Below are 24,092 nucleotides of genomic sequence, written 5' to 3' on the forward strand. Positions count from 1 at the left end.
TGACTCTAGATTTCAGTTCAGGTCATGATCCTGCGGTCATGGGATAGAGCCCAGCGTCAGGCTCCCCGCTCATCAAGGAGTCTGCTTGAGGAGTCTGTCTCTCCCTCTCCCTCTGCCCCACCCCCACCCCATCCACATGCTCACTCTCTCTGTCAAATATATAAATAAATCTTTTTTTTTAAAGTTAAAAATAGAAGTATCCTGTGACCCAGTTTTAAAATTCATTGACAAAAAGATATTTTATAAAGAATCTGTACAAGGCTCTCGATAAAGCCCTTTCATATTTCAATTTATTAAGCAAACTAGGATGGGGAAGAGAAAGTTCAATAACATTGAAAATATAATGGCTTAAATAAAACGACACTGGGAGAAGGAGTAGTAATTTGATACTTCAGAAAACAGGCTCATGCAAAGGAAAACACTCCTGTGAGTTTCTTCTTTACCACTCACACAGAACACTTTATTTCTGACATCTCTGATCACCAGATGTGGGGGTATCTGTGGAATTGGGAGGCACCACCCTCCTAGTACATGGATGTGTTCAGCAACCCAGAAGCTGTCTGAGCCTTGGGCTTTTGAGATTTTAATGGAGGTTGATCACATAGGTAGCTTTAGTCATTTACTCTACTTCCAGCCCCTCTCCCCTTCACAGAAGGTAGAGTGTGGGCCTGAAAATCCTAAGCTTCTAATCATGTTTTGGTCTTTCTGGTGACCAGTCCCCATCCAGGAGCCCACCAAACATTGCCTCCTTAGAACAAAAATACTCTTATCATCCAGGAAATTCCAAGGGATTTAAGAGCTCTGTGTCAGGAAACAGGGTCAAAGACAAAATGTTAGAACAAAAGATGCTCCCAGTGCTCTTATTACTTAGGAAATTACAAGGGTTTTTTACTAGGCACAGAATATAATATATACTTCTATTATTTCACAATCAGTGAGGCAGATGCTAAACCCAAGCAATATTCCAGATTTCAAAATACTCCTACTAATTGTGTCCCCTCATTTCTTCCACTGTTTTCACCAGCAGTACCATCACCAAAAGAATAATAATAATTACTGGGTGTTTGCTTAGGATGTCTCATTTTAAGTCTCAAAAAATCTTATAAGGTAGGTGATATTATTATCACTATTTTATAGATGAAAAAAATTAAGCTTAAAAGTGTTAAGTAAATTGTCCTATACCACATCACTAGTAAGTTCCAGAGAAAATAAACAAAAATAGAATGGGTTAGAGGGAAGATAATTTATAGGCCAAGCAATTTTTAAGGATGCAACAATAGACTTATTTCAATCAAGAAAGATGGGCCAGATCCAGTAATCAAAGTCATATTAAGATAAAACTTTCAAGACATCTGCAAATGTAATTCAGATGGGTTCTCTATGAATAAAACTAAAGTAATGAATAATGACCAATATTGAGTTATGTTCTAGCAATTTCTAAAGTTAGAGGTTTTAAGAGTGTTACAGACTGAATGTTTGTATCCACTCAAAATTCATCTCTTGAAGCCCTGACCGCCACTGTGAGTTATTTGGAAGTGGGCTCTTTGGGAAGCAGTTAGGGTTATGTGGAGGGGGCATTAGGAGGGGGTCCTCACGATGGAATTAGTGTCTTTATGAGAAGGGACACCAGAAAGCTTGCTCTTGCTCTTCATCCTGTGAGGACACAGTGAGAAGGCATCTGTCACAGATCAGGAGGAGATCCTTCACGAGAATCTGACCATGCTGGCACCTTGATTTCAGCTACCAGCCTCTACAACTGGAAGAAAATAAATTTCTGTCATACAGAATTCTGTCAACAGAAAATTGTATTTTACGGCAACCTGAGCAAACTAAAACAAAGAGTTACTAGACCCTGATAGAGTCATTGGAATAGACTTTCAAAACATGCTCTTATTTCATCAAATGTGTTTTCTTATTGTTACTAGTATGAATTAAATTATAGAAGTTCCCGCCATTGTGGTTAGCCACAGACATGGGCCTGTGTTCTATAGGATAGGGTTTTCAAGAATAAGTTGCCAAGAATAAGACCTACTTCAAGAGAGACCAAGTGAAAATTAGAAGGCGGCGAGAGGGTAAAACTGGTTACTATGTTTGAGAATGCTTAGTAATCCAGGATAAATTAAATAGATTATAATAGTTTATGTAAATGATGGAGATATCATTTATTGGACGGCTTGCGCCTGTAACAGAAGGGGTTGTGACAGTCCGTGTAGCTTTTAGTCATGAGCTTCCACGTTATAATGTGAAGGCATTTTGTATTTTGGATGCTGTCCATTCCACAACTGCCACCGGAAATAAAGTTTTGGGGGTTCTGAGGGGAGCTTTGGGAAGAAGCTTTTTTGCCTCTCACAGTACCAAATGAGTCCCTGGTTATGATTCAGAAAGTGAGAAACTCAGCGCAGCAGTACTTTGGAAGGCTATCATTGATCTGAACGTTCCAGATTCCACGTGTTACTTAATGGAAGAAGATGATACTGCCAACAAGAAACAATTCTCTGAGTATGTAATGAAAGTAACTCCAGACATGGACAAGAAAGTTCACGCCGCTCTAGGGGAAAATTCAGACTTAGAACAAAGTTTAAAAGAAGAGAGAGAATGATCCCCAGAAGTCTCTTGCTCAGAAGAAAAATCACGTAGTCCAGAAGACAAGTTGCCTCAGAGCTCGGGAGCAGGCTGCTGAGGACTAAACTATAACCACAATTTTATGAAGATTTTTCAGATAAGGAGGATAAACATGTTGACAAGCAGCTAAAAATAAACCACCACCATTTTATCTTTTGGTTTTCAGAAACCAGTTTTAAAAAATCGGATGTGACCTTCTGATTCCTACACTTTGGTGACCAGCCCCTGCACTGTTGCTGACTCGGGAGGTGGCCTTGAGTTTGTCTCCTGGCTTCTCTGTCTACAAAATGTCTACAAAGTGAATTGGATGATACTTACTCTCTGCTCTACATTCTTTGGTTTTATTCAATCCTAATTCTGAGGAGTTTAAGGAAAAAGAGAAAACAGCTGTATCCAAGGTTATATAAAGTGAGGGAAACTTTTATCTGTAACACAGACTTCAGTTCTCAAAAATTTTCAAAAGGATATATAGCAATTGCTCTTGAATTGAAAATTCAACTCTTATGACCTTTAGTTTTTACAGTCTTTCTACTTCTTGCCAAAACCCATTCTTTTTCTTATATGGATTCTTTTTTAGAGAAGTGATAAAGACCTTTTAATTGCTAGTAGGTAAACTGTCTTATAATCAGAAATCTTAGAATAATGTTTTAAAAGGTGATATCTGGAGGAACAATAAATGACTTTCTAATGCACTTTATGTTGAAAAACTGGGACAGGACATTTGATCTATTCAAATGTATCTTCAAAATCTATTTAGCATGAATAAAAGCAGTATACTGTAGCCTTGTAGCAATGTCTTGAACTTTGATTTAATTACTTTCTTTCCTTTTAATAAAAATTTCCGTAGGAATCTTTACTGTTGTATCTCAACCGCTTTACCTGTGAATCAGTCCCATTTTGACCTCTAAAATAATTACCAGGTGATTTAACAAGGCCGTGTTAAGACTACATAGCAGAACAAGGTAAAGTAAGAAAATGGGAAATTTCAGGCCTTTAAATACTTTAAAATTAGTACTGCCTGAGCTAAACTGTGTTTCCTTATTGTGGCAGTAACCATTCCTCATTCTGACCAAACAGAAGCCCTGAATTCCCAGGCTATCCCTTGTCCACATTCCACCCATCATTTTACCCGTTTTGTCTACTCCCTACCCTAGCCCTGGGGCCCTCTGGACCCCAGGTGTCCTCTGATGCCTGAGGTCCATCCTCATCCCTACCTGCACTGTCGGTCATTTCTATTCATTTAACTAGAAGCTGGTTCTCTCTGTTGTAGCCCTGCCAAGTGGCTGCCCTTCATACCTGGGGTGGGATGAACATCTCTTGAAAACTCTCCTGGTTTGAGCCTCATGGCCTCTGACATGCCATTAGGTTCCCTGTCATACTAAGGTCATCTAATGACACCACTCTCCTCATTTCACAAGGATTTTAACTTGTGATTCACTGTGTTGTCTTCAGCACAACTCCTCTCATCCATCTTGTGAATTCATAGCCACATAAATTATCTTTCCAGATTGTGGGCCTCTCAGGCCTTTCTCTGCCCTACTTCAGCAACCCACTCCTGTAGTCATCCCCTAGATCTTGTCATTAATCCCACCCCTCCAGAATCTTAACTTTAAGTACTCTGTTTTCTGATTTCTTTTCTTTTTTTTTTAAGATTTTATTAATTTATTTGACAGAGAGAGATCACAAGTAGGCAGAGAGTCAGGCAGAGAGAGAGGAGGAAGCAGACTCCCCACTGAGCAGAGAACCCGATGCGGGGCTTGATCCCAGGACCCTGAGATCATGACCTGAGCCGAAGGCAGAGGCCTTAACCCACTGAGCCACCCAGGTGCCCCTGTTTTCTGATTTCTATCTCACATTGTGCCAGCATACTCTTTCTCGTTGTTCTTTGGTGGAACCAACTCATTGATGCTCAAGTCATGTCTGTATTCTTCATCACCCCCTCCCCCATACCCACTCTTCTTTTCTTATCCAGTTGAGGTTCCATGGTCCATCATTAGGAATCACCAAACAATTCCCTCGAATATATCCTCAACTCCTGGGCCACTCTTCAGTTACTATACTTCCTGGGCAAAATAGATAAATGTAAATAGAGGATAGGTAGGTAGGTAGATAGATGGATAGGTAGATGATGAATAAAATAAAAATAAAGGCTACAACAAAAAAATGGATAAATTCAACCTTTAGTTCACCTACTCCATACATGCATCCTCGCAGCTGAGTGAGCTGGGATAACCTGACGTCCATGCTTGCAAGTTTCATTTGGTTCAGATGTCCTTGCTACTGTTGTGCGGTCCTATATTTCCCTGGTCCGTTTGCTCTCTCACTGTCTTGGACCATTATTTTACACCTCCTTCTTCCCAGAACCTCCACAATATCTCCCCTCTTCCTCATTCGCAGCCAATTTATCTGGTTCCTGTTTCACCGAGAAGAGGAATTTGACCATTTCCCATGCTGTATTTACCAACCTACCAGCCTGCCTTCCTGCTGTTATAAATGAACTCTGCTTGATGTCTAAAGTCAATCCCTCCACTAGCTTTTTAGATTCCATATCTTCTCAGCTATCTAAGAACATTATCCCCTTTTACTCTTGTGTCTTGTGTTATTCCCTCTCTACTAGATCAAGTCTGTTAACATGAAAAATTTCACCCAGTCCCCCACATCTTCTAATTTATGCTCCATTTCCCTACTCTTCTGTATAGAAGAACCATTTCAAGAGCTGTCTGCACTTTGCTCTGGTGGTCTTTTGAATCCATTCTCATCAGGATTTCATCCCTATCATTTACCTAAACAGCTTTTGTCATGATCAGGAGTACATCTCCTCCATGTTGCTAAATCCAGTGGAGAGTTCTCAATGTTCCTCTCCTCGGCACATCTGCACACTGGATCACTATCTCCATAAAACACATTCTTTAGATGGTATCTGAGATACTGAACTTTATTCCTTCCTACCAATAGGAAGCTGGCTATCTCTCTATTTCTTTTGCATGTTGATCCTTATCACCCTAAACTCTAAGCTTTGAGGTGTCCTATATCTGAGTCTAGATACAGACTTTTCAATTTTCATTCATTCGTTCACTCACTTCCACCCACTCTCAAAGCTTTTGATATCATCTATATTCTGATGATCCCTATTTTTATCTCTATCCTTGACTGATCCCTTGAACTCCGGACTCTCACATCTAGTCACCTGGTATCTTTACTTGACCTTTAAATAAATGTCACACACTTAGAATGTTAAAACTGAAATCCTCATTCTTGTTTGCTGCTTACTCTTTCCCCCAAAATCTTATTTATTCTCACAGTCTTCCCATGTCAAGAAATTGCAATTCTGCCCTTCCCATCATTCGTGCACTTGCTAGTCTCTGATTCCTCTTTCTCTTATTCTTCATATCCAACCAATCATAGTATCTAGTTCTTTCTACCCTCAGAGCAAAAATAGAATCTGGTGTGTCTCTACTTCATCCTAATTTCTTCTAACTTACATTCATATTTCTCTCTTTGCTTCCCTGTGGTCTATTCTCTGCACTGAAGCCCAGATTCTCACTTTAAAACTTGTGTCAATTCAGAATCTCCTTTCAGTGTGTCACCCCACTCACAGAGGCGAAATTCTTACAGTGGCCTATGGAAATCTAGATGACGCCATCCACCATTGTTTATGGTAGACAGAATGTGAAGATGTCCCCTAAGATTCCCACCTCCCTGGTGTACTTGCCATACATGATACTTTCTCTCTGAGTGTGGGTGGGTCTTGTGAATATAATGGGATAGTTACTCCCCTTATTAGATTGCCCATATGCCAAAGCTGATGGGAAAATCACTCTGGTCATTTTATCTAGGTGGCTGGGAGAAACTTGTATAAGATTCTTATATTTCTTATATATATATATTTTTTTTTCTTATATTTCTCTAGCAGACTAGAGAAAGAAATTCTCCTGTTGGCCTTGAGAAAGCAATCTGATCTCTGTGTATTTCCTTTGGAGAGGGCCACATGGTGAGACCCTGAGGTGACCTCTAGGAGCTGAGTGTCAGTAATCTCAGCTGAGAACTAGTAAGAAATGGAGGCTTCAGTCATTGAGCCACAAGGAAATAAATTCTTCCAACAACCTGAATGAGCTAGGAAGTGGATTCTTTCCTAGAGTTTCCACGAGGCATGAGAATGCAGTGTAGCCTACATCTTGATTTCATTCTCTTGCAGCCCTGAGTTGAAGACATGGCCCAGACCTCAGATCTATAGAAATTGTGAGTTTGTGGTCATTTGTTATGGAGCAAAATAAAAATAACGCATACCTCTCTTACTTAGTCTTCTCTCCTTCTATGCTACCCGGCCTTAACTACAATGGTGTCCGTGCTTTTCCTTGAATATGGGAACCAGGTTCCAAGGCCTTTTGGACCATCTGTGTCTTCTGCCTGAAAAGATTTTCCCACAAGAAAGATATATGGCTTGCTTCCTTCCTTCCTTTAGGTGTTTGTTCAAATGGCATTGTGTTAGACAGGCCTTTCCCAACCACTGAATATAAAGCAGCAGCCCCAACCCAGTGCACATCCACCTTCTTACTTTGGTTAATTTTTTCCCCATGGCATTTATCATCTTCTGATGTCTCATTTATCTGTTTACCATGAAAGTCCAAATTCTGTGAAAAGTTGAGCATGGATTTTGGTTTTGTTCTCGGTTGCAACTATCCGTATGTGTGAAATAGTGCTTACAACATAGTAGGTTCTTAATAAATCTTTGTGAATGAATTAATATTTTCTGGGTTTTGACCTTATTTTTAAAGGGTTTTTGGGCTAAACAGAGTTTTGGATTAAAATTATTAAATTATTAAAATCATATTAGAGGATAAAAAAGAAGCAATTTTTAAAACCAAAAGATTTTATAACTTAATAACAGAAAAATGTAAAGCAAATCCAAATCCAATTAAGCATAAAAATATAGACACTAAGAATTGCTTGGTTTCAGAGTGCATGCCCCATTATGCAATTTAAAGCTTAGTGAATGTCTTACTACATAGGTTTGAATTATGTTATACTCTAAAATTATGTTTATACACTGTAAAACTTTGACCATATACTGTATAACTTTTTTAATGCTAGCTTTAAAAAAAAAATCTCTTATCACTATTTCCTCTCGCTAAGAAACTGACATAAACCCAAAATCACAACTCTGATAATAATATGTATAAATCAAACTTTGAGTATTAAATATTGACCCATCACTAGTATAATACTAATTATTTAATAATTGTCTTAATTATCCATGCCTATTATCTATGCAATGTTTTCACAATGTCTCAGAATTTTTTTTTAACATTTTATTTATTTATTTGACAGAGAAAGAGATCACAAGTAGGCAGAGAGGCAGGCAGAGAGAGAGGGGGAAGCAGGCTCCCTGCTGAGCAGAGAGCCGAATGCAGGGCTCGATCCCAGGACCCTGAGATCATGATCTGAGCCGAAGGCAGAGGCTTAACCCACTGAGCGACCCAGTTGCCCCTCTTAGAATATTTTGATTGGCTTAGTGACATTTACAAACCATTCTTGTAAAGAGTTGCTGCTCCAGGAGTAGGTCTATTTTTAGTAAGAGAAAAAAATGGTCTCAAAAATATAAATAAATAGATAAATACACACACACACACACACACACACACACACACACACACGCTTAAAAAAAAAGTCTGCATTAAGTCAGGTTTCCCTAACAATCTAAGCATAGCCTGTTATGGTTTTTTTCTCCCTATTATTTCCTTTCTCCTCCGATGGTCTTTGCTTAATAGGTGCTCTTTTCCTCTTAATTTTCTTTCTTTCTCTTACTGAAAATAAAAATTCAGACAAATAAATATAATAAAATAAATTGAACCAACAAAAAGCCTTAGCAATAGTTTCTTTTTTGTGGGTCTAAATGTAAGTAATTTTAGATGGTAGATTCATTCCGTGAATTGGGGCCATTGGCTTGGGAAATTCACTGAACTTCCAGCATGAGCACCTCACTCTCCAGTTTGATGAAATGTCCCATGGTTCATGTGAACTTTTTCTCTCTCATATGACACATCTCTGTCAGCAGATGTCTTGCAAGTATAGAGCATGGGATAAATTGACACTTTGACTCTGCCATTTCAAATCTATGTTGCCAGAAATTACATTTCATTCACCTAGAATAGGATAAACTTTTAGTGATTCAGATTCTATACTCCCAGACTAAATGGCTGTTTTTATTTGCTATTAATTCATTATCAGAGAAAATGGCTATGTCCTTTCTCATTCATTACATTTTGTAAATTAACACACATAAAAATTGACATTTTATTGTTGTAGATGTGTAGATTCTTGTAACCACCAACACAATCAGGAAATAAGAACTATTCTCTCACCACAGAGAAACTCCCTCCTATGGCCCCTTTAATTCATGCCTCCACCCAGGCCAACCCATACAACCACAGCTTATGTTCTTTATCACCATAGCTCTTTCTTTTTCAGAACGATATATAAATTGAATTACAGGATATATATCCTTTTGAGATTGGCCTCACTCACTCAGTCTTATGCCTTTGAAATTCATCCAAATCATGTATATCAACAGTTTTTTGTTTGTTTGTTTGTTTGTTTAATTCCTGAGTAGTAATCCATAATATGGCTATATTAAAGTTTATTTAACCATTCCCATTAAAGTACATTTTGGTTGTTTCTAATTTGGGGTGACTATGAATGGAACCGGTAAAATACTCATCTGTAGGTTTTTTCAATGACTCTAAATTTTCATTTCTTTAGGGTAAATACTTATAATTGGAATTTCTGTGCCATATCGTGTGTTTTGAGTTATTTAAAAACCCGATCTGCTGTTTTTCCCACTAGCAGTGTATGAGAGTTTCAGTGGCTCTTCATCCTCATTAGCCATTCTAAGGTGTATAGTGGCATCCCATAAAACTTTAATTTTCACTTTCCAAGTGACCAACGATGTTAAGAAATTTTCCATGACTTATTTGCTATCTGTATATCCCCTTTTCAAATATGTTGGTTCAACCTTGCCCATTTATTAATTAGGTGGTTCTTTTTTTTTTTTTTCTTTTTTGCTGGTGAGTTTTGAGGACTCCTTATAAGTTTTAGAAACAAATTGTTTGTCAGATACATAATTTGCAAATATTTTCTTCTAGTCAATAGCTTGTCTTTTCATTCACATAACATTATCTTTCACAGAGCAGAAGTTATCAGTTTTTTTTTTTTTAGAAGTTATCAGTTTTGATGAAGTATTGATTTCTTTTTTAAATCATGCTTTTGGTGTCATATTTAAGAACATTTTGACTAAGCTCAATTTATGAAGACTTTCTCCTATATTTTCTTTTTAAAATTTTATACTTTTTGTGTTTCACACTTAGATCTGTGAATCATTTTAACTTTTGTTTCAGTTGTGAAATCTAAGCAAAGATGGATGTCTGGTTATTTTAATACCGTTTGTCAAAGAGACTGTTTACTCTTTTTCCATTGCATTGACTGTAACCTTGTCAAAAAAGAATTGGTCATGTTGCCGCTGTATTGTTTCATTTGACACTATATCTGCTCTTTCACCGACACGACACAGTTTAATTGCTGTATATTTACTGTAAGTCTTAAAATCAGTAAGTACAAATGCTCCATTTTTGTTCTTTCTTGAAATTACTCTGGCCATTCTATTTCTTTGCCCTTATTTAAAACTTTTGAATTAGCTTATCAACAGCTACCAAGAATCTTGCTGGGATTTTGATTAGTAGTACATTAAATCTATAGGTCAGTTGGGGGAAAACTGACATCCCTATAAAGCTGAGTCTTCCAATGCCTGAACACGGCATGTCTCATCATTTATTTAGATCTTCTTTGGTTTCTTCCATCAGCATCTGTAGTTTGTAGCATATAGGTTTTAGACAGTTTTGCACTTAAGCACTTTGTTTGGATCTACCATAAATGATACACTTTTTGAAAATTTCAGTTTCCAGTAGTTCATTGCCAGATTATTGGTGAGTTGAAATTGTGTCTGTGAAACTTTGTACAATAATTTCAATATCACTTATATTTTCAAAGCTTTTGTGGTATAGTTAGGACCTGTCCTTCATCTTTGTCACTCAGATGACAGTCTGGGACCTGGGGGGATGGTCCAGTCCATAAATTATTTCTCCAAAGTCTCTGATATGCTACTTAGAGTCATGCGTGCACAGCTTGAGGTGGCCGGGTGTTTATGAACAATGTTAAGAAGTCCCTTTCTTGAGCTTCTTCCTCTTCACACCCTCCCTGGTATGTTCCTGTTTCCCGTGGCTTCCCTTTTAGATGCCTAGCCAGAAAGCTTGGGGTTTATTTTCTTCCTTCTGCTATGCAACTGCACCCTCTTCTGGGGCCAAGAAGCAGAAGAAAAGAGAGAGATAGCAGGGATTCGCCCTACACCCTTAGGATCTCAATTCCAGAGAGGAGATTTTCCCTCCTTCATCATTTTAGGTTCCTGCAATTCCTCCCTGCTGCCACCACTGGATTATTTGGAGGCTGGGACATGAGAGAGTGGAAAAAAGAAAAGTTATTTCCCAACTCGTCTGGAAATTCCTCAGGAAACCCCTTTTCTGTTCTTTGTGCCAGAATTTGAGAGCTTCTCCTGAAGCTCTATCTGTTTACCCCATTGCCCACCTCTAGGCTTGGGGCTTTATTGAGTACAGATGGGGAACGACGATTGGGGAAAGGAGTGAACTCACTGCTGGTTCAGTGGTATCTAAAATTCTGATCTACCCCCAATAGGCCTGGTGCTATTTACTTTGAGTCTGTGCATCCATCCGGGTTTTATAGCTGCATTCAGTGGATGCAGGAGAGTAGAGTGTGCTTACTTGTCCTACCTGCAGTACTTTTATGTACCAATGGGCATACCGTGGCATCCTATTAATTTTACGTAATTTGGGTTGCCTACGAATCCTGACAAATGCATGTACAAGGTGCCCACTTAAAGGATGTCTATAATTTAAAGAGTTTATACTTCATATTTACATTGAATCAAGTTTCCAAATATAACTTATCATATGTATTTATTTAATAGACATATGAAGAGACAAAGATGTGCTTTTTTTTAAGATTGTATTTATTTATTTGAAAGAGGGTGAGTGGGAGAGAGAGCACAAGCAGGGGCAGAGGAGAGGGATAAGCAGACTCCCCGCTGAGCAGGGAGCCCAACAGGAGGCTTAATCCCAGGACCCTGGGATCACGACCAGAGCGAAAGTCATATGCTCAACCGACTGAGTCGTCCATGCGCCCCTGGAAAGATGTGCTTTGACAATTTATTTGTTTTGGGATAATTATTTATATTTGAGTAGTACTATTTTTAGCAATAAAGAGGGCCCTGTTTACCAGTTAGTCTGAAAACTGATAGTCAATGTATTCGTGATGTGCTCTTGAAGCTCTGCGACCCAGACCGTATAGCTATAGTAATCATTACCATACGTTAAAGCATTCTTGTGCTTCTACCTGAGGTCCTTTGTTTTTAGCCACATCAATCTTGTGAGATAAGTAAGATGGTTTCATTTGTTCATAGCTAGGACATCTTTATAGCTGCTGCATTGCCTGCTCACGGTCACACAGCTATTTACTATAGAGTAACCAAGGCCTTTGTTACTCAAAGTTCACTGCATTTTTCACCAAGCCATCCTTCATTATTTAATGGTATGTACATTGGCATGGATCAGTTCAGACCAAAACTATTGAGCTGCCCAAAACCCTTGACAAGTCTTGATATAAGGCCTTGAAAGACAGGCTGTATTTCCGTGTCTTTGGGTAGGCATTAGACAACTTTAAGAGGAAAACCTGACATGGATGGAATGGAAAAGAAGGTCCCTGGAAGGTGGAAGTAGATTCTTCAAGGGTAGTAAGAAGTGACAGAACTGCTTGGGATGTTGCCATCATGAAGGAACATGTGCAAGAGACGTTGTAGAGGGCTAGTCAGCAGGGTTTCGTGACACCGTGGAAGGTAGGGGCAAGGCATGGGTGAAGATGGAACATTCTTTGGTGGTGGTGGTCTTTGGAAAATGATATGCTCTTGATGTGAGCGAGTTGGATTTAGAGGGAGAGTTAAGTCTCAAGCTTATAGAATATAAAATATTCTAAAGGAGTTTGGAGTTCTATATCAGGAAATAAGGACAGACTAGGGGGTAGAGATTTATGATAGATCCTCGTAGAAGGGATAGTTGAATAGCGGATGGAATGTCTGAAAGAGTGCTCATAATGAGCATGGAGAAGAAAACCAGGGGAAAAACTCAGAGTGTGGAAGCTATAATGTAAAGAACTACTGAAAGTTTTATTTGAGTATGAGTTTGAAAGTATTATAGGGCTTCTGACATTTATGAATTTCAGCCAGAATAGAGGTGTGCTTAGTTACACATACTTAATGGAACTCTCCCTTCTTTGAGCCCTAAGTAAATCTAGCATCGCCGGTAAATGCATTCACCAGAAAGATCATCAGGGTGCACTCACTCACTCACTCACTCCATTTGTTCACCTATGACCTCTGTTTCTTTTCCTGCCCCGGTGAGATTTGTATTTCCCAGGTACATGTCTAGACAGTTTCAATGCAAGGCATGTCTCACAGCTGAAGATTCCTGTGCCTCGCACCAAGACTACTTTATATTCACAAAAACCGACAATGTTAATGATGGTTTCTCCCTGGATGTTTAGAGTCATTTGCTGGTTCGCATCTCTGTGGCATTTCCAAAACAGAGCAGTTATTTACATGTTGCTCTTTAACGTTTCCAGAGCTTTCGTTTTGTTTTGTTTTGTTTTTCCTTTTCCTTTCGCGGTAGTAAGAATGGTATAGGAGGTGGTGAGGAAAGAGTGTCGTTAAATTGTCCTTTGTTAGGAGACTGTTTTATACCTCCTTTCATTCAGTCCTCTAAAAAGGTTGGTATGTTTCAGCCCGTGAGGTTGAATATTTCATTAGAAGCTATTAGGGGAGTTATTTTAAAGGCAGATTTGGAAGAGCCTTAATCACTAATCTACTCCGTATGCTGAAAATCTGAGTGAAAAGGAGAACAACTTTGTGTTGCTGAAAATTTCTGCTACTTCGCCTTCCATCTTGTTGGCATGGTTAAATATTTAGGTGGAAATAGCCCTCCCTCCTTATTCGCAGGGAATACATTCCAAGACCCCCAGTGGAGAATGTGGATAGTATCAAATCCTATATATACTATTTTTTTTTCCCTATTCGTACCTACCTACAAAAAAGTTTAATTCATGAGTTAGGCACAGGAAAAGATTAACAACAATAATAAAGAACAATTGTGACAACGTATCATAGTAGAAGCCATGTGAATGTGGTCTCCCTCTCTCTCAAAAGAGCTTAGTGTGCTCACCCTCCTTCTTGAGATGATATGAGGTGATAAATGCCTATATGATGAGATGACATGAGGTGAATGACAGAGGTGTGGTGACATAGTGTCAGGCGACTGTTGGTTTTCCAGTGATACGTCAGAACTCCTGCTGTCGAGCACAGGTAACTGAGACTTCAGAAGGTGACACTGAGAAGCGGATAAGGGGGAGAAGGGGGATTACTGTATTTCCCAAGTTTAACTGGAAACTTCGATGTTGTGATCGAAATGCTGTATCGGCCGTGAAGTAGTCATCTTTTACTTCTCTTACAGCTTTCTGCATTAAATAGTGCTGATGATCTGTCAGCTTTTGAAATGGCAGTTTTTTGCTGCTGTTGTTCATGTAGATTGAAACGGATATTTATTACTGCAGCCTGTTCTTATTGCCACATAAATGGCTAGGAACCTGTGTAAAATCGCTTTTGAGGCTGGGTTCAGTCAAATCTGTACCCTTGTATATATGCCAAGATGCTGTGCCATAATGGCAGTCGAGTATATATGTATCCGTGGGCTATTATAAGAAAAACCAGTCCTTTTATTCGACTCTAAGTGTTTAGTCACCTCTCTGGTTCGGCATGCCTCTGCCTTGTTTGGTTTGTTTGTGGGGAAGGAAGGATGGGAAACTGAGAAGTGAGGGGAGACTGGCCTGTACCTGAGCTCTTTCCTGAGGCCGTATCGGTCCATGGTGGCTTGTGGCGTCTGTGAGAGAATCAGATGATGGAAGCACAGGAGCGATGAGAGCAGGGCACGTGAGTGCTGATATTGTAGAAGAGCTGCTAGAGACCAGCTCTTCGTTTTCCAGCAGAGGAGACTGAAATCAGAGATCTGAAGCGTTACATCTTCGGTCACATAGCTAGTTAGTGGCTGAACTGGAAGTAGTATTTAGATTTCCTGATTCCTAGTCCAGGCGTCTCTTCCACATATCTTCCATGTAGATATGATGATTTCCACTAAATTCAGAATTTTGGTGATGAACAATGGTTAAGCTGTTCTTACTACCCCCCCCCCAACCCTGATGGGTGATACATTGGAAGCATAATTAAGCATTTAAGAATGATTTTTTTTTCTTAATTTATAGGAAATCACCTTTGAAACAGCCTTTGGAAACATGAAATACATACTTCAACCTTGACTTTCCTGACTGAAAAGAAGTGTGGAATATCCATACTTTGTGTGTGTTAAATTGTTGCAGAATAAATAGAAAACAGCTTCCATGTTTTATGTTCCAGTCCATTGACAGGATGAACCATGCTTTTGGGTGTCTTGGATTCAGCTCTTTAGTTATAACTTGGATTCCCCATTTTGTCTCCACAAATCTAAGATGAAGAGACATGCTTTAGGGTAGTCAAAACTCCCTATCCAAAATGGTTTTGGGGAAAAAAAAAATTAGAATCATTCTAGCATCACTAGATTAAGCAAGCTCCTTGTTTTGATTCCACTCTGGGAATAAGTGGTAACCTATAGAAGATAAAATGAAGATCAAATGAAGCTTCTCCCTCTCCCTCTGCCTGCCCCTCTGCCCAAAGGCATTACAATTATTTAAAAAGCATCCAGATAATTTTTAAAAATATTTTATTTATTTATTTGAGAGAGAAAGAGCACAAGCAGGGTGAAGGGCAGAAGGAAAAGCAGACTCCCTGCTCAGCGGCACATCAGGCTCCCTGATGTGGGACTCGAGCCTAGGATTCCATGATCGCGACAGGACTGAAGGCAGCTGCTTAACCAACTGAGCCACCCAGGGGCCCTAGATAATTGTGGGGTTTTTGTTGTTGTTGTTGTTGTGTTTTGTTTTGTTTTTAAAGATTTATTAAGATTTATTATTATTATTATTATTATTATTATTATTATATAATAAGAATATTATTATTCTGCAGAGCGGGAAGCCAGACGCAGGGCTCAATTCCAGGACCCCAGGATCATGACCCGAGTCAAAGGCAGATGCCCAACGACTGAGCCATCCAAGCGCCCCCCCATATAATTGGTTTAACAGGACTAGACAGAGCTATAGTTCAGAAGCTCGTTCCCATAGTACATTGCTTAAAACTTTGAAAGATTCAGCCGCATTGTAATTAGTTACAAATCTGTATTGTTGGCACTACTAGGGATATAAGCTTCATAATATGTTATTACTAAGTCTCTATCTTTAATTAACATGCAGTCATTGTTTGAAATGAAATTTTTGGGGCACCTGGGTGGCTCAGTTGATTAAGTGACTGCCTTCGGCTCAAGTTATGATCTCAGAGTCCCAGGATCCAGTCAGGCATCTGGCTCCCTTCCCTGCTCAGTGGGGAGCCTGCTTCTCTCTCTGATCCTCCCCCTTCTTGTGCTCTCTCTCTCATTTTCTCTTTTAAATAAATAAATAAAATCTTTAAAAAAAAAAAAGAAAGAAAGAAATGAAGTTTGAGATCCTATAATATTTTACTATAGTCTTAGATGCATATTCTCATAAAATTTCTGGAGAGAATGACTCAGTTAGTTGAACGTCTGCCTTTGGCTCAGGTTATGATCCCAGGGTTCTGGGATCAAGTCCTGCATCAGGCTCCCTGCTCCATGGAGAGCCTGCTTCTCCCATTCCTTCCACCTGCCGCTCTGCCTACTTGTGATGTCTCTCCCTCTGTCAAAATAATAATAATAATAAAATCTTTAAAATCAAATATCATATAATACATTAATGACATAGGAGTCTATTGATGCTGCTGCTGTGACTAGCACTATTAGCATTGTCTGCTACTACAATGAAGACGAGGGGTGGAAAGAGTGATGAGTAAAGTGCTGAGCACTTTACACCAATCATGCCACAATTTAATCCTTACAAATGAAGTTCCATGTGGGTTAAGTTCTTTGCCCAGGGTCATGCAGCTAGCAGGGAGGCCAAACTCTCGAGTGCACACTTTTAACCACTGTGGCATATATTGGTTTATAACCTAGGCCCTGGAGAGACTCTGAAAAGCCTACCCTCTGTTTCAAATCATTAGGGCATTGTTTGATTCAGTTCCGTGAAAAAACTTAGCAAGTTATACATAAGTTTGCATTCCTAAAAATGAATCGAGCTCAATTTGTTCAAGCAAAAATTTTTAAGCAACTCCTACATGAAAGAAAAGATATTCGTAATTGTTATTGATGATCAGCTTGGGGGAAAAAGAAACTGCAGATCTCTAGAAAAAGCTATTAGTGGTGCCAATAAGAGCTCTTATTAAAGTCTTTATTTATTAGGTACTAAATAATTGTACAGAGTTAAGTCACATCATGATTTATGACAAGTTATTATGTCATTTTCCAGTGGGAAAATGGTATAATGAATAAACTACCCCAGAATTGGAGCTAATGCAGTGTTTTACATCATCATATCGTGTCATCTATATACACATCTTCGTGATGAATATTTAAAGTTCCTATATTAATTGCAAATAATTGAGTCAATATGATGATTTCCATTGTTTTGAACGTCACCCAAAGCATCGTATTTCACATTTTAATAAGAAATCTTCATTTTAACCAGAAATCACTTTCTTTTTCTATGTGCACAGTTTTTATTTGATTACATTATGACATTGGGTGTGCATCTGTCACCAGAATTTTCCTATTTCAGTTTCCTTAAAAGCATAATTCAAAAGGTGTGTTTTAATTTATGCTTTCTATATTTTGAGAAAAACCTGTCATGATCTAATAACATAATTTGGTTTCCTTTTCACCTAACATATTCATTATTTTAATGAGCATTTTGGAAAAATACTTGATACAAATTTTCCTAGTCCTCTTTTCTGACATCTTCTATGACAAAACAGTGACATTTAGAAGAAACTGGTTGTAAGACACCATCTGTATCCCAATTAAAAATAAATTTCAGAAAAAGAAAAAAATTAAGGATCACATTTCTAATATTAGTCAATTAGCCTAAGAAAGAAGTTATGGCAAAATGTCATGCCTATGGAATGGTTTGCTGTCTATCTTCAAAATGGGAGTCAAGGGGAAAATATCAGTATGTGTCACAATTTTCCCATGTTATGATGGGCCCATTTATTCTGTATATTTTCTTGCTCAAGGAAATGAAAATAGAGAATCTTAATGGTTATTCATTTTATTTTTTATATTTCATTATTGTTCACCAGAAAATTCATATGTTGAAGATTATAATGATGATGAAAATCTTAATAATAAAATAACCATCATCATTAAATAAAGAGTTTTTCAGTGACCCACATATGTGAAAAAGATAGAAACTCGGATTTCCGGTTTTACCATTTGGTTACCTTAGTTGACTCTTTCCATCTTTTTGAGTCTCTGATTCTTTATCTGATGAAGTAAAGGGTTGTACTAAATTATCTCTGGTTAACTTCTGCTCTGCATATACATTAATTTTCTTATGTTTTCTGGGAGAGAACCTTCTTTACCTAATGTCTTAGAAAGAAAAATGGTGTTAGGGAAAAGGCACAGAATCAGATTTTGTGGCCAATGGACAGTCAGAAAGGAATATAGGGATGTTTACATTCTTTTCTATTTTTCTATTTTATTCAACTATAGTTTCTTTTTCTTTTTTCTTTCTTTTCTCTTTTTTTCTTTTTTTTAGATTTTATTTACTTACTTGACAGAGAGAGAGAGAGAGAGAGAGCGCGCGCACAAGCAGGGGCAATGGGAGAGGTAGAAGCAGGCTCCCCGCTGAGCAGAGAGCCAAATGTGGGGCTTTATCCCAGGGCCCTGGGATCATGACCTGAGCCTAAAGCAGAGGCTTAATGGACTGAGCCACCCAGACCCCCCAGTTGTGGTTTCTTTAACTGATATACACAACATCCCATGCACTTGGTAGAGGAGAGCCACGGTTTATGCTGTTGTGGGGATGTGGTGTTGCCAAACCGGACACCAATGCATGATCTCTGTGCCCGCTTCTAAGAGCCTGGAAGAAGTTTCACCGCCCTGAGGTAGCTTTGACAGTCCCTGCACTTACCTCATAAACTCGTGGTTAACCAGGCTTTTGTTTTTGATTTTTTTAATTAAAAACAACAACAACACTAGTAACATGTTTGAATGTTTTAAAAATAGATCTGTTTCATTAAAAGTAATGAAGGTAAAGAGCAGTATTTGTGGTTTTTGGAAACAAACATGTTTGCGCTTACTTTAAGGAGAGAGAAGATGCTTACCTTTCCATTTCATTTATTTTTGGTTGCAGAACTTCAGATGGTGGCAAAGTTGTTGGCACCATAGAAGTCAGTGTCGTGAAGATGGGGGAGATTGAGGATGGGGAAGCCGACCACATCACCACAGATGTGCAGGGACAAAAGGTAGGGTCTCAGTCAGCTCAATGCACACATTAAATTAGAAGCGATCAGTTTCGCCAGATGCCAGAATCATCACACCCCTGTGCACTATGAAATGTCATTATTCGAAAGCCAAATGAGAAATCAGCTCTGGAACTGAAGTGCCCTAAGTAGGCTTCATCTGCTGAACCAGAGGGTCTACTTGCACGGAACTATGCAAAGCCAGGTGCCATTCAGAAACGCCTCTTCTTTGCCCCTGCTCCCCTGTTGACACTGACTCCTTGCAACGGGAACAAAAGTATTGATCACTGCTGCATTCTGCCCTAATTAACCCTACGTGAGCTGCACAGAAGATTCTGGGAGGGCTGTTGCCGAAAGTAACCGCTCCTCCACTCTCAAAACTCTTTAGAAAGAGATGCAATTTGAGTTTAGATTTCATTTGTATGGGAAGGAGCACAGATTTGACAATGCTGTGCCTCATGAAACTGCAGAGAGAGAAGTAGGAAATAGTGCCAAGCAGCGGGGACAGCTTTGGAGGAGGGGCGACGCCAGCTGGAGGTGAAGCAGCTTCCTTGAAGCTGAGCATAAAGGTCCCAGTGCATATCAGTATGTGTCCAGGACTTCTCCTTTCTTTTCTCTAAGAAAGAGAAACTTGATATAAGTATTAACCTAAATTCCTGTCTTAGGAATGCAATTGCCTACTTTACTGAGCCACGGGGGAGGGACTTAAAACTGCATCTTTTCAGGAAAGATTTTGTATATACACTGTAATTCCTACCTTTTCATGAAGGAGTATTTTCTAATGATAAGGCCTTTAGTGGCTTACTTTCTGGCTTAGTGGCCCTTATCTGGGAGCATATTTGATTTTGGGTGCTGAGGAAACATCTACATGGGAAATGGTGTTTCTCTAACACAACAAATACTGACTTTACAAAAGAAATCTAAGACGGCCCTTCAAAAGAATATTGTTCTTGCCCCAGAATAAGCTAGGGTCTGGTCTGCTGGGCCAAGCCTTATTGTTCTCTGTTCCCCTGCTCTCCCTCAGAACATAGTGAGGGTCCTGAGAATATTCCAGGGAGGGTCAAAGTTCCAAACAGATTGCCTGACAATGGGAGGGCTGTCCTGAGTTTTGCAGCAGACCCTCTCCAGGTTTGTGTATTCAAAACACCAGTTGTGGCTCTTAGGATGTGTGCTTCTGAGACCCCGATTGTGGGACCCCTTCACTCGATCCCTCTTTCCTTTGGAGTTCTGTATAAGATGGGTATTAGTCATCACTGCATGAATGCTTGCATCAAGATTAAGAAGGAAAGATTTGGAGGCCAAGTGGCAGACTGAGTACAAAAATAGACAGATAAGACTGCCTAGACCTATGGCAGTATGCCAGGAGACCAGTAGCAGAAACACTTCCCATTTCAACACAGGCCTAGTCTGACTGCTCCCAATCTAGTACTAGTCACGTCTCTATTTTCACCCCCTGACTCCTTTACTGTGTTGCTATTATGAGGCAGTGCAAATTGAATCAGACTCTTTGCATAAACAGAGAACTTGACACCCAGGAATATACCCCATCAAAGCCCCACATAATGTTTCTGACTTAGAAATGTGAACTTAAAAAGACTAAACTGAACTGTTCTGGAAATAGGAGGTGGCAGTGTCAGCGTGGACCATGTACAAGTCATAAATTGGCCAAAATGATAAACATATCAATCATTGTTGGTGTTAGTTCTGTCCCGTCTGGGTTCTTAGTAAACATTGACCTTTTGCGAATTTTTTATGAAGTTATAATAAACTCTGTTGGCAAGCCTTCAGAATCTTCATAATTCATGAAGAATATGCAGTAAGGTCCACTGTGCACACTATTCAGGAGAATTATGTGGGAATAACTTTATCTCAGTGTTTCACAAAGGGTTATCAGAATTTTCTGGAGTGTTTGATAGATACACGCAAACTCCTTTGCAGATCTGCTTAATCAAAATCTCTATGAAGTGTATTAACACAATCTCCTAATGGAGACTGAAGTCCTGAAATTAGTGAATGACTGAAACACAGGACAAGACAAAGGGACTGAAATTGAGGTTATTTGTAAAAAAACACTACTCTCCGGAGTTTGTATGAATGGACGAGAAAGAAATGAAACTGTTAGCACCAGTTCTGTGGGTGAGTGACACGCCATTGCTCACATAAATCGAAGTAGGTAGAAGATTATAGTACCTGTTTTAATCAGCTTGGGCTTCCATAATAATAAAATACCACAGACTGAATGGTTAAACAACAAAAATGTATTTTATCACGGTTCTGGAGGCCAGGAAGTGCCAGGTCAATGTGCCAGATGACTTTGTTCCTGGTGAAGGCTCCCTTCCTGGCATGCAGACTTCCTTCTGTGTCCTCACATGGCCTTTCCTTGGCACATGAGCACAGAGACAGCCAGTGAGCTCTGGTGTCTTTCCTCTTTTTATAAGGACACCAGCCCAATAGGACTAGAGCCCCACCCTTATCATCTTCTTGATCTTTCATTCCCTCCATAAAAGCTGTCTCCAAATCCAGTCACATTGGGTGTTGGGGCTTCAGCAGAATGAATTTTGAGGAACACAATCCAGTTTGTAACAATATCCCTGGTGTAAATCCATTTGAATCTTTAATTTCATAAAACCTCCAGAGCCTGGAATAAAATATAAATGAAAAGCCAAGCTCTGTTCTCTCACATTAACTTACTTGTTTCCTCAAATCATATTGTTATGATATAGTTCTCATCAAGAAAGATGGTTCAGAAGGTCATTCACCATACCACACTGGTTCAAGCTTTTTTTTTTTTTTTTTTTTAAGACTTTATTTATGTTTTAGAGAGTGAGAGAAAGGTAGAGAGGCAAGCAAGTGGTTTGGGGTGGGGGAGGGCAGAAGAGAGAAAAATCTCAAGCAGGCCCCCTGCTGAGCACAGAGCCTGATGCAAGACTGGATCCCACCACCCTGAGATCATGACGTGAACAGAAACCAACAGTGGGATGCTTAAGGGACTGAGCCACCCAGGTGCCCCGCTCAAACTTTTATTTGACTTGGACGTACATACTGATAGAAGACAAAGTGTTAAAATCACATAGCTAGAGAAAGAAAAATTCACAAGAGAAGCAGTAATGTGGACATTTTACAAAGTTCATATAATAGATGAAATGTTGCATTAGGTATCCAATTTTTTTTTTTTTACATGTTGGAGTCATCTTTGACTCATTTCTTCCTCTCATAGGCTAAGTGAGTATGTCAGCAAATCCTGTTGATTTTTGACTTTTAAATATATCCAGGACCCAGTGGCTTTTGAGGCCTTCCCTCTTACAGCATTATCTGTCACATACATGTTTATGGTGGTCTCTTAAATGTCCCTTCTTCCTCCTTCCCGACACCCCCATCATCATCTTCTCAGCAGAGCACTTATTAAAATGTAACATGGAATATTTCATTCCTCCATTGGCTTCTCAACTCCCTGAAAGTATAAATCTAAATCCTTTCGGGACCTACTTAAAGTCTGTGAGTGTCGGCCCTCATTACTTTCTTCATCCTCTACTCCTATTCCTTGCTCACTTCCATCTAGACTCATTAGTTTCTTGGCTGTCTATTTAACATTCCAGGTGCATTTCCAATTCAGGTCTTTCACTTTGTTTTTCCATCTGCTTTTTTAGCATTTTCCCTAGGGTAAATATGTGCTTCATTCCCCCACTTCCTTCCAGTCTTTTTTTTTTTTTGCAAACTGTGACCTTCTTACTCTGCCTTCTCTGCCCTATATCCAAAATTGCCATGCCTACTGGAAACATTCTATCTCCTTTCTCTACATCATTTTTGTCTTTTGTACTTAGCACTGTCCAACATCATATATATTTTATTTATCTCATTTATTGTCTATTTCCCTCAATAGAATTAAATTCCATGAGAGAAAGATATTTGTCTATTTTGTTCTCTCCTTTACCCTTCCCCCTAGTGCCTAGAATAGAGCCTAGCACAGGAAAAATGAGTGAATGAGTAAATGACAAGTCAATTTTACCTGGAAGAAATAAAATCCAAATTTGTCTCCTAGAAAGGATAAAATTTGGCTGCATATAAGGCTGTGTACAAACTAATTGGTCCATAAATAAAAACTAGAGTGAGGATGCAGGAAAGAGTGCAGAATTATGAAGGAAAGAGGAAGAAACTTTTAAAAACAACCTTTTGATTAAAGAGTCAAGAAAAAAATATGCTGCTACAGAAAGGAAAATGAGGAAGGAAAATGATCAAATCAGGTGATAGGTAGGAAAACCAATGTAAGTAACAGCCAACAGGATCTAGTGAGATGGCCATTGCCCTCCGCTCTGCCCTGCCACAGAGGGCACTTGGCTTCTTGCCAGGGGAGGGGGATTGTTAACAGACATCCTCTAGTGAGGCTCTGCTGGAGCTGAATTCAGCTCCTGCTTTGTCTCCCCTTTTGTTTACTGTCTTTATTATATTTGAATGTGGCACATGGCACCGTACCAATGACCAAAGTAGTGGTGATTTCTACAGAAGGAAAGAAAAGTCTTACATATTTATAACGGTGACAGAGTTGGTATAAGTAGAGTAATATACATCTTATTTTTATTATGAGCCTGACCTGACTAGCATTTTGATGATAGTATTTTGTGGCCCTTCTCAGGTCATTTAGCACCCATATTTTGAAGCGGTGTTTAATCAGATACTCATTAGCCATGGTCAGGGAAAAGGCAGAATCCCAGGGGAGCTAAGGACAATCTTGAAAAGTTCCATCCCTTTATTTTTCCCAAATACAGAAGTGAAAACAATATAACTAACTTAACTTACTTTATAAGATATTTGCAGACATGTAATATTCATCATTCATTTATCAAACAAT

The 24,092-nt window shown here is 39.0% G+C and overlaps 1 protein-coding gene across 4 annotated transcripts in view; it reads left to right on the top strand.

The window, feature by feature from the left end:
* INPP4B (inositol polyphosphate-4-phosphatase type II B) overlaps nt 1-24,092 on the top strand; it is a 563,252-nt gene that overhangs the window by 325,720 nt on the left and 213,440 nt on the right. For all 4 annotated transcript variants that reach the window (XM_045992576.1, XM_045992594.1, XM_045992567.1 and 1 more), the window contains exon 10: nt 19,138-19,249. In XM_045992576.1, coding sequence (XP_045848532.1) covers nt 19,138-19,249 — 112 coding nt within the window. The remainder of the gene's footprint in view (nt 1-19,137; nt 19,250-24,092) is intronic.

Source organism: Meles meles, chromosome 2, assembly GCF_922984935.1.
Source record: "Meles meles chromosome 2, mMelMel3.1 paternal haplotype, whole genome shotgun sequence".
NCBI classification, from domain to species: domain Eukaryota; kingdom Metazoa; phylum Chordata; class Mammalia; order Carnivora; family Mustelidae; genus Meles; species Meles meles.